This window comes from Pseudochaenichthys georgianus, chromosome 10, assembly GCF_902827115.2.
Source record: "Pseudochaenichthys georgianus chromosome 10, fPseGeo1.2, whole genome shotgun sequence".
In the NCBI taxonomy this organism is placed as follows: domain Eukaryota; kingdom Metazoa; phylum Chordata; class Actinopteri; order Perciformes; family Channichthyidae; genus Pseudochaenichthys; species Pseudochaenichthys georgianus.
In genome coordinates this window covers 41,198,211-41,212,871 of record NC_047512.1, presented here as the reverse complement: position 1 = coordinate 41,212,871, position 14,661 = coordinate 41,198,211, and the positions used below count along the sequence as shown (strand labels likewise).

Sequence of the window (14,661 nt, the reverse complement as noted above, 5' to 3'; positions counted from 1 at the left end):
ATATATTAATGCTGCCCATAATGGGCACAAGCCATTTTCACCCATTTATTAATTATATGTTTTAAATGTGAGTGTTTCCTGTCCCCTAAACCTCCAGGGATGTACACAGTTTAATACTGGCAACTTCTTATTATGGGAAATACGAAAACGTCTTTTAAAACTACAACTCCCAGTAGAGACGTGCCATAGAGAACATGTTGCGAAACAGAATAGCCAGCATGTGTAGTTCTGGGGACGCGGTGGACCCGTTCAAATCCAGTTTTGGACAGTCTGCCGTGGTTCCATCCCATTTCAAGTGCTGTTCGAGAATCGGCTTAACCCTCGAGCACACTCTCCAATCACAGAGCTTGAGGACTATCACGGGGTTTGTCAAGAGCACATGGTGTAGTCCAAACGATAGCTGGGGATTCTGGGTAGTGTAGTGTCTTCTGCCATCCTTTACTCCTGGGAATGGACGCTCACATTACCTTTAAGGGCAGCCGACATAAACGAATGCCGTGCTTCCATGAGCGTCAAATCCCGACGCAGATGGGAATACATTGCAATCAGTTGAAAGCTATTTGCGTCCCTTTATGAAGCTGAAGGAGCCTAGGAGCGTCACAATTGGACGCCACGGACACTGACCAAACGTCGCTATTGGACGCGTAGGGAGTGAGAGTGTGTTGGCTCTCCAGTGTTTATTTCAGTTTAGCACGAAGAGGAAGCTGCAGACAATAGCTGACCAAAACTATAAAAACACAACTTTTGACGAACCAAAAGATGATTGTTTTAACCTTAAAATCTGTTTTGTTCTTGTGATCTTGGACAATCACCGCTTAATGAACTGGGAAGAAAAACTGGACTGGATCACAGGTGTGAGCCATTATGTTCCCGATGCTGCGTGCCGTCCGGATGTTGGTCAACAGAGAGCTCCAAATCAAATGTCTTTTTGTGTTTTTATTCATGTTCCATTAATGCCAGATGTCATACCAGTCAGTGTTTTAGTAATCACAATTGTGAGCTTTAAGCCAGCAGCTGCGTTCACTCTTTCTACTAAACCAGACTAAACGTGTTAATATCTGCACAAACATCAAATGAATATACTGTCACGTCAGTCTGAACAACAGCAAGAACTGTCAACATTTGAAACAGTTCCTTGAAATATAGTGTAATGGTAAAATATCATTTCTAATCTGAAACTTCAAATGACCACACAAATAAATACATACGTAAATAATGGGTAGTAGCATCATTGTAAGCCAAATATCTGACATTTCAAGAGTAATTAAAAGTGCAAATCAAATGTTTGGGGTTTTGTATTTCCTCGCATTTAGGGTTAGGGTACATTTCACGTATCTGTAATCCACTCAAATGTGCAGGAACGTGTCTGTTTGAAATAGTGTGTAGTTTTGTCTCTCAATATACACTTTTCGATGTATACATTTTCAATGCCGTAAAGCCGTAAAGCAAACTTCTATTCCGTATTGGTTTGAATGCTGGAATCTTACAGAGAAGATCTCCAGAAATGGGCGAATAAAACCAAAACATCATAAGGATAGATACTGAGGGTTATGTGAGAAAAGGGCTTTAGGGAAGAGTACCCCCCCCCTTTGGACTTCCTGTATTTTGATGTCTAATAATCCACTTTGAGTAGTATGAGCGCTTCCTGACACCCCCCCCCCCGACCCCCACCCGCCCGGTTGTGCGAGATGGCAGCTCTAAGGAGAATTCTGAAGGCAAATGCTCCATGTGATGTTACCAAACGTGGGGGACTTTGACTTCGTGCTATAGATATATATAAAGCAGAGAGTCAGGAGGAGAGCTGCAGGAATTTCACCTCGGCCTCTGTGACTGTGTGCGCCTTTGTTTATCTGCGTGCACGGCAGCAAACAAGTGTGTGTGTGTGTGTGTGTGTGTGTGTGTGTGTGTGTGTGTGTGTGTGTGTGTGTGTGTGTGTGTGTGTGTGTGTGTGTGTGTGTGTGTGTGTGTGTGTGTGTGTGTGTGTGTGTGTGTGTGTGTGTGTGTGTGTGTGTGTGTGTGTGTGTGTGTGTGTGTGTGGACGCATCAGGACCTACAGAGTGTGAAATGGAGCAGGGAGGTTCAGGCTTCAGCCGCGACACTCTGCCACACACACACACACACACACACACACACACACACACACACACACACACACACACACACACACACACACACACACACACACTCATCCCAATGTCTCCCACCCCAACAACCCCTCATGCTCTCCTTTTCTGATTTCCCCCCTCACTTCTCTGAGATGTTCTTCTCCTCCTCACTCCCCCTCTCCTCCACTTCTCCTCTATCTATCCGTCTCTGTGCTTTACTCCGCAGCTTTATCTCTGTGGATAAAGCTCTCCGTGCTGTGGAGCTTGTTTTCCCCCGCTCCGGCTTTATCTCCCGTTTGGATGCCGTGTATGCGCAGTGGCATGGAGAGAAACACAGACGGAGAGAGAAAGGGGGAGACAGCATCCCCATGTCAGGCCAATGATGGATTAGAATACTAAAATACTGGAGAGAGAAAGCAGACGCTCAAATCTGACATGGTGTGTGTGAGCGTGTGTGTGTGTGTGTGTGTGTGTGTGTGTGTGTGTGTGTGTGTGTGTGTGTGTGTGTGTGTGTGTGTGAGCATGTGTGTGTGTGTGTGTGTGTGTGTGTGTGTGTGTGTGTGTGTGTGTGTGTGTGTGTGTGTGTGTGTGTGTGTGTGTGTGTGTGTGTGTGTGTGTGTGTGTGTGAGCATGTGTGTGTGTGTGTGTGTGTGTGTGTGTGTGTGTGTGTGTGTGTGTGTGTGTGTGTGTGTGTGTGTGTGTGTGTGTGTGTGTGTGTGTGTGTGTGTGTGTGTGTGTGTGTGTGTGTGTGTGTGTGTGTGAGCGTGTGCGTGTGTGCGTCTAAATCTACTGCATGGTAATAGAACAATAAAAAGAGCGCTTCTTTCCAAGCACACGAACACACACACACACACGTCACACACACACACATCCTCCTTCTCAATTTCTCGCCCACCCTGAGGCCCCCCCTCTCTGAGTTGATTTAACGCATGGCTTCTCCGCTTGTTTATATCAGTACATATTAATGTAGATCACCGGTGTCCACTCCCTCCTCTCTCCCCTCCCCCCCCATCCATCCCTCTTCTCTCCCCCCTCCCCCCCCCCCGTCCAACCCTCTTCTCGTCTCGCCTGAGGACAAACGGCCGACACAACAATTAAAACGAACAACGGGTCTGGGTAAAAGGCCGCCACTCAGGCCGCACCAATCAGACGCCCACCGTCCCCTGCTGATCTCAATTAACCTCCGCTATTGGCTGGTATAGGAGGAGGTGGTGTTCGGGGTGGGGGTCCTGACCTGGCTATCTTATTCTATGTAATGCAGGGGGCTGGATGGAGGAGTGATTCTGAGGTACGAGGGAACTGCTCATCGCCCTTTGAGCCCATCCTGAGTAGGTGTGCCCCTTTCTGTCCGACGTAGAAGAGGAGGCCATGCTGTTACAGATGAAGTAGCTGCAACATACTTTCTAGAGCTATCATGCTTTACTTCCGTTGAGCAAGGCACTGAAATCCATCAGATGCATCAAAGAAGTTCAATCAGCCAATAGAGTGGGGTTGGAATGAAACCCGGAAATGAGTCGGCATTTTATCTTTTACAGTTCACTCGTAAAGTCGTAAAAACATTTTTTTTAATGTGTTTCTGGTTAGTAGCCTTAAGGTTTATGGATAACACAAGCTGACAAGCTACGACAACAAATCAACAGTAAATACCCCACTGGTGAATGTCTGAAGCTTCTATGTGTATAAAACGTGACGCCATCACACCGAACATTAGCCGCCTTTAGCATAGCGGTGCAGTCATACATGTGACATGTAGTTCATTGAAAGTGTAGTGTCAGCTTTACTTCTGTCGATTTGCAAGTAGTGTCAATATGTGCTTCAAAGAATTGCTACATTTGCATTTTAGCACTTCCGGTTTGCAAGTTATCAAAGTCTATCTTTTTCTTAGTGGGTTTTTGGTTAGATCTTGGTTGGTCTGTGGTTTTCACAACCTTACGAGATTTTAAAGTTTTGCTCCACTCCATAAATCTGGTAGTAAACATCCCACTGGTGAATGTTGGATCTCGTGTCATGAAAACATTGGTTGCTTTTGAGTGAGTAAAGTAGACTATACAACATATCATCACGATGAACATTAGCCGCCTTTAGCTTAGCGGTGGTGACGCGTAGTAATGCTACGTTATATCATTCCATAGCCTGGTGTTTGCTTTTTACTTATGGCATCGAATTTACACATTTTACAAGATCTTTGGTTTCTGCAATATTCTAAAATCCAATGGAACAAAGCTGTTGCTCTTTAAGGACGGAGCTGCTGCTATGCTAACTTCCGGTCGGCCACAATATGTCATCTTGCATCACTCTAATCCAACTTGAAATTTGTTTTTCATGTTGTCCCACATCATCTCTCTGACACCACTCCTCTCTGACACAGAATAACACTTTGTATAAACACTGACTGCTTACTTAATGCTTAAGGAACTAATGAATAATGATGATTTGTGAGCTCATAACATAATTACAACAGATTAAAATGCCTAACAAAGTATTTTAGGTAGTGATAATCAGAATCAGATGAATTCCGGAGGGACTGAGAGAAGGGAAATCTTCTGTTGAAAGATGTCGGATCATCTCACAGAAGCTCTGTAGCACAGAGGGAGGAGATGGATTGGGCTTCTTTAAATATGTCTCCAAGGTTAAACACAGAGTGCATGAAGTCAGATGTTTCCAGTGCACAATGAGCTCTCATTTCATGCAGACATTAGCGGCAGTCATCACTATGAATACATGTTTCATTGGAGTCAGTTTCTTATTGGCTGACTGCTGCTCAGCCGCCTCTTCTCTTTCCGCTGTCCACTGACTGACAGACAGCCGCTTTGTCTGAGGGGTGTGTGTGTGTGTGTGTGTGTGTGTGTGTGTGTGTGTGTGTGTGTGTGTGTGTGTGTGTGTGTGTGTGTGTGTGTGTGTGTGTGTGTGTGTGTGTGTGTGTGTGTGTGTGTGTGTGTGTGTGTGTGTGTGTGTGTGTGTGTGTCAAAGTTCTCCCTTCACAATGTAAACCTCCTCTCCTTCTTTCTGCTCTGCCCTTTCACTTTTCTGTTCTTCACGTCATGTTGTCTCCTATTCCTCTTTTTTCTGTCTGCTTTCCTTTTTTCCATCCTTCAATCTTTCTCTCCTTCTTTGTCCTTCCACCTTTTTTAAAATCTTTTTCTTTTATTTATATTCCTGTTTCCTTTGTGTTCCAGATTCTCTCCTGTCTCTTCTCTGATGTCCCCCCTCCTCTTCCTCTTCCTCTTTCCTTTCTACCAACAGACCTGTGATCGACACACTTTGAAGCAACGTTGGTGTTTTGAAAATATTGTCTGTTTAGTTATTGAAGATACATTTCATTTTGCAATAAAAGTTTTTTATTGGATAGTTTTTGTATTTATTATTGTAAGTAGTTGATTTGTTGCACAATTCAGCACTTTATATACATGTGTTAAATATGTGAATAAAGTGTTTCCATCCGTCCTCGTCTCCTTCCATCCCCTGCCCCCTCTCTTTAAACCCTCCTTTCCTTACCGTTTCCTTCCTAAACTGTCTATCGTTATTTCTTTCCCCTCTCTTATTGTTTTCAGTCCTGTCCAATTTCTCTTTCCATGTCGTCTCCTTCCTCTTTTTGTCTCCGATCATGTCTTTCCTTGTTTCCCTCTTTTCTCCCGTCCTGAATGTCTTCTTACCCCCTTTCCTTCTCTGTCTCCTTGCCCTCCGCCCTCGCTGGCGCGGCTGCAGGTGGAAGTTGGTTTTACACATCGATAAAAACAGAAAGAAACCAAGTAAATGAGTGTCAGCAAAAGGTTTAAAAGACAAAGCAGGCGATTTTCTCTGCTATGTTGTGCTCCGGGGTCTTTTCTGTTCTCGCTATCGCGCACTATTTCTACTCCTGCCTGACCCCGAGAAATAAAACACACACATTCACATTGTTCCCCCCGGGGGCTGTCAGATGATAAAGAGATGTTGTCAGGGAATGATTCTCAGCCTCCAACTAAAAACAAGTAAAACATCAAACGCGCAGAGACCACACCGGGACCTGGCCTTGTTTTCTTTCCTAATTTCTCCCCCACACAACTCTCTCTCCCGCTCCTCCTCTAGCGTGTCTCTGTGCTGGGGAGTGATTTGATTTGTTCTGCCGTTTTAGAACTCACATTGTTTCTGGTGTGTTCTTTTTATTATGTCGGCTTTATTCATATCGGAGCCTTTGGCAGCACAGGTCCCGGTGTTGTGTCCAATGAGGCACTCCCGTCGTGAAATCAGGCCTGGTTCCAGAACAAAATGACTAAGGGTGCATCTGAGATTAGAGAGGGTGCAGTGGTAAAGTGCTATTTTTATAAGTGGGGAGTGGACCTAACACCAGACAATGCTATTCAACCACAATTACAATTTAATTTATTTCAACTATATTCTTCTTCTTCTTCTTCTTCTTCTTCTTCTTCTTCTTCTTCTTCTTCTTCTTCTTCTTCTTCTTCTTCTTCTTCTTCTTCTTCTTCTTATTACTATTATTGTTATTAATAGTAGGCAAAATGTAATATTTTTCACTTTTAATTTTTTTCACTTTCATTTTTCAAATGAGGGTGCATAACGACTCAACTGAGGGTGCAATGCACCCTTATGCACCCCCGTAGAACCGGGCCTGCGTGAAATGCACCCCTTGACACGGGAATGTGCGCTGCTGTCTTTTTGATGGTTGGGTTGTCGAATCCTGGACTTTGCATTCATTAATTATTTCTTAGTTAATTTTGTATTTAATTTATGTTTTTATTTAATTGTGACGTCCTGTCTGTATACTTGTACTTGTGCTTTACAATGTATTGTTTATTTTTACATCAAGTTCTTGAGGGTGGGATTAATAGAAACATTTGTATTTTGGGGGTGCTTTTTATGAACAGCATGGTTGCCACGATATGCACCCCTTGCTTTCTCTGACAATAAACGTGTCACATACATGAAACTTGCTCCATTTATTGGTACTAGTCCTACAACTATACCCTCCAAATTGCTTGAGGGTGGGATTAATAGAAGCATCTTTTTTTGGGGGGGGGGGTGATTTTTACGGCAGGCCAGGGGGTGCATTTCACAACGGGGGTGCATCATTTCACACAACACCGGTCCTGAGTCACCGGGGACCTAAAACAAGAAAGAGCGGCATCGGTTCAGTACATGGCAGGCAGTCTGTGTTTAAATGTGTGTGTGTGTGTGTGTGTGTGTGTGTGTGTGTGTGTGTGTGTGTGTGTGTGTGTGTGTGTGTGTGTGTGTGTGTGTGTGTGTGTGTGTGTGTGTGTGTGTGTGTGTGTGTGTGTGTGTGTGTGTGTGTGTGTGTGTGTGTGTGAGTCCGTCGGTATGTGTGGCTGTGCTGACGTGGGAGGGAAAGATGAAGTGCAAGACTCAAATTATAACAAAAAGCTTCGCTCAATTTTCTTTGCAATCTCGGCCTGATCCCCGCAGGCGCACACAAACACACACATCACACACACATCACATACTTGGCACTTGATGTTCATTAAACAATGAGAGACAAGTGTGTAATTTGTCATTCACCGTGTCTGTGGAAGAGGGAGCAGAGGATGTGTCCATTCATCACTGTGATGAAGTCAGACTGATGCCTCATATATTTAAACGCCTCTACCCCTTCAGTCATTGTCGGGGTGACCCACAGACGGTAAGTCACAACCACTGGGACATCATCAGCGAGTTAAAGGAACAACAGGGTCCGCCTGCAGCCCACCGGCCCGTTTTATGGAGGGGGGGACCTGTCCTTATTTCTGGCCAACATCTGCTTTTACTCCAAACACAGGAAATGTAAGCGTACTATCTACTGTAGGCCTACGTGGATTTCTTCCCTAGTTTTTTTAAATAAAACATTTAAAGAGTTTGTTATGTCGATAACATGCACTGAAAAACTCAGACGTTATATAACTAAATGTATTATGTCAACAGATTTCACATAACTGTATTAGGTTAGTTAAAGGAATGGTATGCTCATGACACTCATTTTTTAAAAATTATCATCCGATAAAACAGACCAGTCTCTGCCAGTCTCTCTTTTTTTTTTTTTTAATCCGATGACATTATCAGTGATTTTAAACTGATTATATACCAAAATAACATCAACACTGTGGGCGCCGCCATTTCCCGGACGTGACGTAATCCATGCGTTTGGTTTTCGAAGACACGTTGATCTCCATGTTATTTACTCTAGTTTCTCTATTCAAATATGCCTCACTGTATCGCGAAATATTGCCATAATTCGGATAGGAACAATCCACGGAATGCTCGGTTCCATCTGTTGCCAAAAGGTAAGCATAAGAAGTACATTCGGAGGCAGTGGCTAGCGAAATGTGGCCGGCCCGAACCGAGAGATTTACAGGCTCATGTATGCAGCGAACATTTCACATTTCCGGACGACTACTCTGAGAGTATGATCAAACATAACATGGGATTTAAAGAACAACCATTACTCAATGGAGATGCAGTACCATCGGTCTTTCTGGTGTCATCACCGACCAGGACACCAGTTCGGCCAGTAGAGAAATCGCCCTCTGCAAGTGTGAAGCGACGGAGGAGCAGAAGTAGTGCTCGGAGTAAGAATAAGGTATGTTATAGCGCATTTCCATTGCAGCGGCTAGCCCCGTTTTAACGTCCAGGCCAGGACAGTTTTTGGTGGCCTTTCCATATAGCGTAGTACCGGCTAGTGTGTATTTTACCCCAGTTTTTTCCGGCCCCATAAAATCGTGATTCTATGGCCAGGGACAACGAAGATGAGTATGCTAAACTAGAGAGGGAATCGCTAGCAAGGGTGGTACTACATGCATACATATAGTATCTTATATCATCTTCCCATTATACACACATGCATTTCCAAACATCTGGACTACCTATGTTTTAAATGTATTATCTTTTCAATTTACACACGGCATCTATTGCACGTCTGTCCGTCCTGGGAGAGGGATCCCTCCTCTGCTGCTCTCCCTGAGGTTTCTCCCATGTTCCCTTTAAACTGTGGGTTTTCTTCGGAAGTTTTTCCTTGTACGATGTGAGGGTCTTAGGACAGAGGGTGTCGTATTGTCATACTGATATGTATGGCTGAATTCCCCCATCCAATCTCTTCACATTGGTCAAAACTTGTTCCTCTGCTGACGAGTCCGAACTGAAATACTCCACCATGTTTCCGTGTGTTGACAAAGTGAACGCATGGATGACGTCACGACCATCACGTGACTACTGAAAATGGCAAACATGGCGGCGGCCAGACGGAATATACAGGTCTTGATAAAAAGAGCTATAAAATCATTATTTACCGGGGAATATCGCTGATTTCTTCAGGGTATGGTTTAAACATAACGTTTCACTAAATACTGAAGTTTTGATTAATTATCTAATGAGTGGACCATTCCTTTAAAAGCAATACTATTATGTTTAAATTCAAAATATTAGGTTCAACCTAATATTTTTGCTTTCTTCTAACCAACTACATTTATTTTAAATCTGTTAAAACATAATACATTTAATTAAAGTCAACATTTCAGTTTTTTCCAGTGTGTTATATTGGTTGCTAGTGCCAAATGTTTTTATTTTGACTATATTCCTATTAAAGAAATGGGTACCACTTTCAAATAAGACTAGCCTTATAAAGGGTTTACAAATAGTTTGTAAGTAATTTATTAATTAGGTTGTGAACACTTTATAAATCATTAATAAGCTTCTATAAGACATGAGATAAACGGAATGAGTCCTTACCCTAAGTGAAGGAGTTCAAGTATCTCTGGGTTTTTTTCTCGAGTGAGGGAACACTGGAGCGTGAGATGGCCCATAGAATCGGAGCAGCGGGAGCGGTACTGCCATGGGCGTAATTTCCACTGGGGACAGGGGGGACATGTCCCCTCCACTTTTCAAAATCCCATTTGTGTCCCCCCCACTTTTTAAATGTGTTTATTAATTTGTACGCAAGCGACGGAGGAGCGTGTGTGTGGCACGAGCGCATCTTGTGAGAGAGAGAGAATAGAAAGAGAGAGAGACAGAGAGAGAGAGTTACGGGGTTGTTGTTAGCATTTGGTCCTAGCTCGGAGCTAACGGAGATTAGTAGCTGTTTCAACAATAAGGAGAGGGAGAGCTCTTTCCTGTCGGACTGAGAGGCTGAGAGAGAGAGAGTTACGAGGGTTGTTGTTAGCATCTGGTGCTAGCTCGGAGCTAACGGAGATTAGAAGCTGTTTCAACAATAAGGAGAGGGAGAGTCCTCTCTTATGGGACTGAGAGAGATAACGTCAGCTCAGGGAGGTAAAAGACTCCCCTGGGTGATTAGATTGTACACTTTAGTCTAAGTTATCTCAGTGGGTCTCAAACGGTTTGGTCATCTATGTAAACACATATTTCCATCTATGTAATATTAGTTGTATATCAAATAAGTTAAGAAATTCTTCCAATGTGTACTATAGGTCAGTACAAAAATAAAAAACTGTTTGAAAGGGGAGTGATTAGTCAAATATGCATAAATAAAAAGAAAGTATGCAGACTAGGTAAAATAAAGATAGGGGAGAGGAGTTTATCAAATATGTGTTATTGCTTGTGAGCATATTCTCATGGCTTTTTGATTATTGAAATCTATACAGTTCTGTTTCATATGAGTGTTGAGAGCTGTATCCATACATCTCTTAATATTGCCCTCAAAGTGCACCAGATTGATGCATTCAACTTCAATTTAAAGAAACACATCTTCCAGCTGGGAAGAGACCAAGGGGTAGACCTAGGACCAGGTGGGGGGATTATATCTCTTCGCTGGACTGGGAGCGCCTTGGGATCTCCCAGTCAGAGCTGGTTGATGTGGCCAGGGAAAGGAACGTTTGGGGCTCTCTGCTAGAACTGCTAGAACTGCTACTCCTGCGACCCGACCACGGATAAGCGGGAGAAGATGAATGGATGGAGATAAACCGGGCAACTGTGACAGGTTGCTTGCCAAATAGTGAGCCCACATTTATCCGTACTGCTAAGCCTTATTAGAAATGGTAGTATCTCATTAATAAATGGGAATGTGTTTTACACTTTACAATAAGGCTCCCTTTTGGCAGTTATGAATGTTAGTAACTCGTAAATAAATGGTCATAAAGAGATGCCAAGAAACATCAAGATGGATGGGGGGGAATCAACTCGGTGAACAACAGATACCAAGGATGCTGGCTGATGAAGAAGACGAAGTAAGCTAGTGCCAATATAAGGCTTAGTCATCTTGCCAAATAGTGAGCCGGTGTTGATGTCTATAGAACTGGTTTATAAATGGTTCTTAATGATTAATAAAGTGTTTACAACCTAATTCATAAACTAATTATAAACCCTTTATGAATCCTTTATAAGGGTAGTCTTATTGTAAAGTGGTAAGAAATGTATAGGTGGATATTTGAGCTGTAAATCAGGAAAAGTCGATGTCATAACATGTTAGTCCATAGTTTAACTTGATCAATTTAGCTAGAGTAGCTCATTAGCATGCTAAAACATGTATTTTTTAAGATGCCATTATAAAATGTACCAAGCTTTTGATATTTTCTTTATTTGTTACAACATTTTAGTAAGCCAATTATAAGGGTTTGGAGTTTGTTTCTATACATCCAGCAGTTTAATAATGTTGCCGGCTAAGTTGATAAAGTTGTAGCTAGTTAGCTTGGGATCGTCATTATCTGAACTGAGTCAGGTAAAAATAAGCAGTTACATTGAATTTATGAATGAAATCAATAAATCAACAGTGAAATCAACTGAAAGACTCAAACAGTAAGAAACATCATAGAAGCAGTGTTTGTGTGACGCTAACAGCCCAAAATGCTAACAGTGGTTCGCAACATGCTTGCAGCCTAATGCAATTCATTAGCATGGTACAGTATTACAGTGAAGTGCAGAATGGAAAGATCCGGAGAAGCCGTTGTATTGACTGTTCACACCTTCTTCTCATATGGCTAACGTTGCTCCTCTGCTAACACTGTAGGCCAACAGATAAATGGAAAGGTAGCATAGCTATGTTCTTGGTAAATATGTGTAGCCTCTTGAAAAGGTTAAGCTGACGTTAACTGTGCGAGCTTAATTTAAATATTCTGTATTTGACATGTTGGATTGGGTTATGTTGTAAGCCAGCCATTGCAGTCATTTTTGGAAAGAATTTGTGGACACTTGTTTTTTTTCGACATCTATGTTGTCAGAAATGTATTTTCACTACTGATGACTAAAGTTAGGAGGCTGACGTTTTCTATTCAGCTGCCCTCAATATTTTCTTTTGCTAACACACCTTGGCCTGCTAAGGTGTTTGTGCTAACAACCGAACAAGCCACTCAAATGAACATATTTGTTTACATTATGCTTATTGGTTGATGGCAGCATGTGCACACCAACCACAGATAGGTCTCTTGTGCTCACAGGACTTCAATACACCACGGCAGCTGCAGTCACACCACGTTGAACAAAGTGCAAGTTTCAAAAGAACAAAAGATAACAGAAGTGAGGAATCAAGAGGATGCTACTGACAAAATGAGAAGTCCATGTCTTCACTATGTCTCCTATCATTTTACAGCCATCAGTCCAGGATTGTTGGAAGGTCCATCATATGTGAGCGTGTGCATGTATGTGTGTGTGTGTGTGTGTGTGTGTGTGTGTGTGTGTGTGTGTGTGTGTGTGTGTGTGTGTGTGTGTGTGTGTGTGTGTGTGTGTGTGTGTGTGTGTGTGTGTGTGTGTGTGTGTGTGTGTGTGTGTGTGTGTGTGTGTGTGTGTGTGTGTGTGTGTGTGTGTGTGTGTGTTCTCTGTATCCCCGGTCCTACCCCCAGCTGAGGGAGGTAGAGAGGAGCAGGAGGAGCAGTAGCACGGCGCTGGGGGGGGCGGTGAGGGGGGCCGCCCCGCCCGTCCCCCCGGAGCCCAGGTTGGAGACAGTGGCCCTCTCTGAGTACTGCGGGATCACATCAAACTGGCCACCTTCATTGCCCTCCTCTTCTGTCTGTGTCAGGCCATCCTCACTGTCCACCACCTGAAGGAAAGAACAATGGAGCGTGAGATGGCCCGTGTTAGTGAAGACCTATGGAGCATTTCCTCATTTAGATAAGAACAGCACATACAAGCATCTTACTACGGTAGGAAATGTTCCACTAAACTCTCAGATCGAAGATCATCTGAGTTCTTCAGGCAGATATTGCACTAAAACCACTGTTGGTAGTTCATAAGGCTGGGTGGTGGGGTGGTGGGGTGGAGGAGGCTGAAGAAGTTAGGGTTGCTCTGACTTCTTAATGTTTCATGAGCAAGGCAATTTTATTTATATAGCACCTTTCAACACAAGGCAATTCGTAGTGCTTTACAAAAATATAAGACGTTAAGAGCATTCAGAAATAGTGCAGCGGAAACACGTTTATTTAAAAATAAAGATAATAAAATAAACATAAAACATGAATAACACAGGTATAACATATGTCTATTAAAGCCTCCCAGAGACCGTATTAAGTTTCCCAGAAACTTCCCTTTCTTTTTTAGATTCCCTGAATCTGGATTTTAACCCTATTGTTTTTACATTCCCTGATTTCAGACACCGCCTCATCCAGACATCGAGATATCCCGCTGTTGATTATTCACATTATTCGGGATAAATCAATAAAACAAAAATAAACAAGACAACTCGTATTACATTACTTTGAACAGAATATCAAGTTTAAAATGTGAACTTTGATATGAAAACTAAATGTTGATTCGGGTGGGCACTTATTTGGGAAAGTAGTTAAAAAAGGGCAATTGAAATGGACTTTTATTCAAGGAAAAAGTAAGGGACAAAAGTTATAAAATGTCCGTGGCGTAAAGGTGACTCATCTTCCTGAGACGTGCAAGCACAGATTTGACCAACTCATCATAAGTTTTCAAAATGAACCATCATCTTCCTGTATAATCCTTACTAAATTGATTTGTGCAAACAATCACAGCTTTGTGAAATCCTAAATCAGATTTATATCTTATTATTTTAAACGAGACAAATTAGGTCCTTTTGATGATATGGTTTAGGATCAGAAAACTATTTGTCTTTTCAAAGGGCGTTTAAACACTTTTTCTCATTTTATTTGAGGATTTAGTTTATATTTATTTCAGAGGGCCATGTGTATATATAGAAATAAGTCAGTTTAGAAATGTAATTATCACAATTGTTCAACTTAACCGAATCACAAAGAAGTCATCTAGCTTTGAGAAGCTCCAAACATAGAATGAGGTTTGTGTTGATGTTTGATCAAAGATCTGACTTCACATCAGGCCATGTGAGAGCACTTTGATCAATCTGAGTCTTTATTTAAAACGGTTAAGCTGTTGCTGAATATGATTCACTGCAGTGTTATGGCTGCTGAGTGTTGAGGAAGCCCAGCTGTTCAGCCTGAATGATATGCACCAACATCTGGAGGAGCCCAAGGCCCGCGTTACGTTGTTGAGCGCAGATTGTTCTTATGCTGATAATAATACGGGATTCTATCATCTCAATGAAATATGATTCTGATACCTGCTCGTTTCCTGGTGTTCCAGTTTATTTACTGACTTTCTTTGACACATTTGAAACTTTCCATCATCTCGTCCAACAGTTGCAGAAGCTGTA

The 14,661-nt window shown here is 42.5% G+C and overlaps 1 protein-coding gene across 1 annotated transcript in view; it reads right to left on the bottom strand.

The window, feature by feature from the left end:
• Positions 1-11,597: 11,597 nt before the first annotated feature.
• Positions 11,598-14,661, bottom strand: part of gfra3 (GDNF family receptor alpha 3) — a 46,934-nt gene continuing 43,870 nt past the window's right edge. Inside the window, exon 8 of the mRNA XM_034093723.2 lies at positions 11,598-13,068. Coding sequence (XP_033949614.1) covers positions 12,862-13,068 — 207 coding nt within the window. The 3' untranslated portion in view covers positions 11,598-12,861. The remainder of the gene's footprint in view (positions 13,069-14,661) is intronic.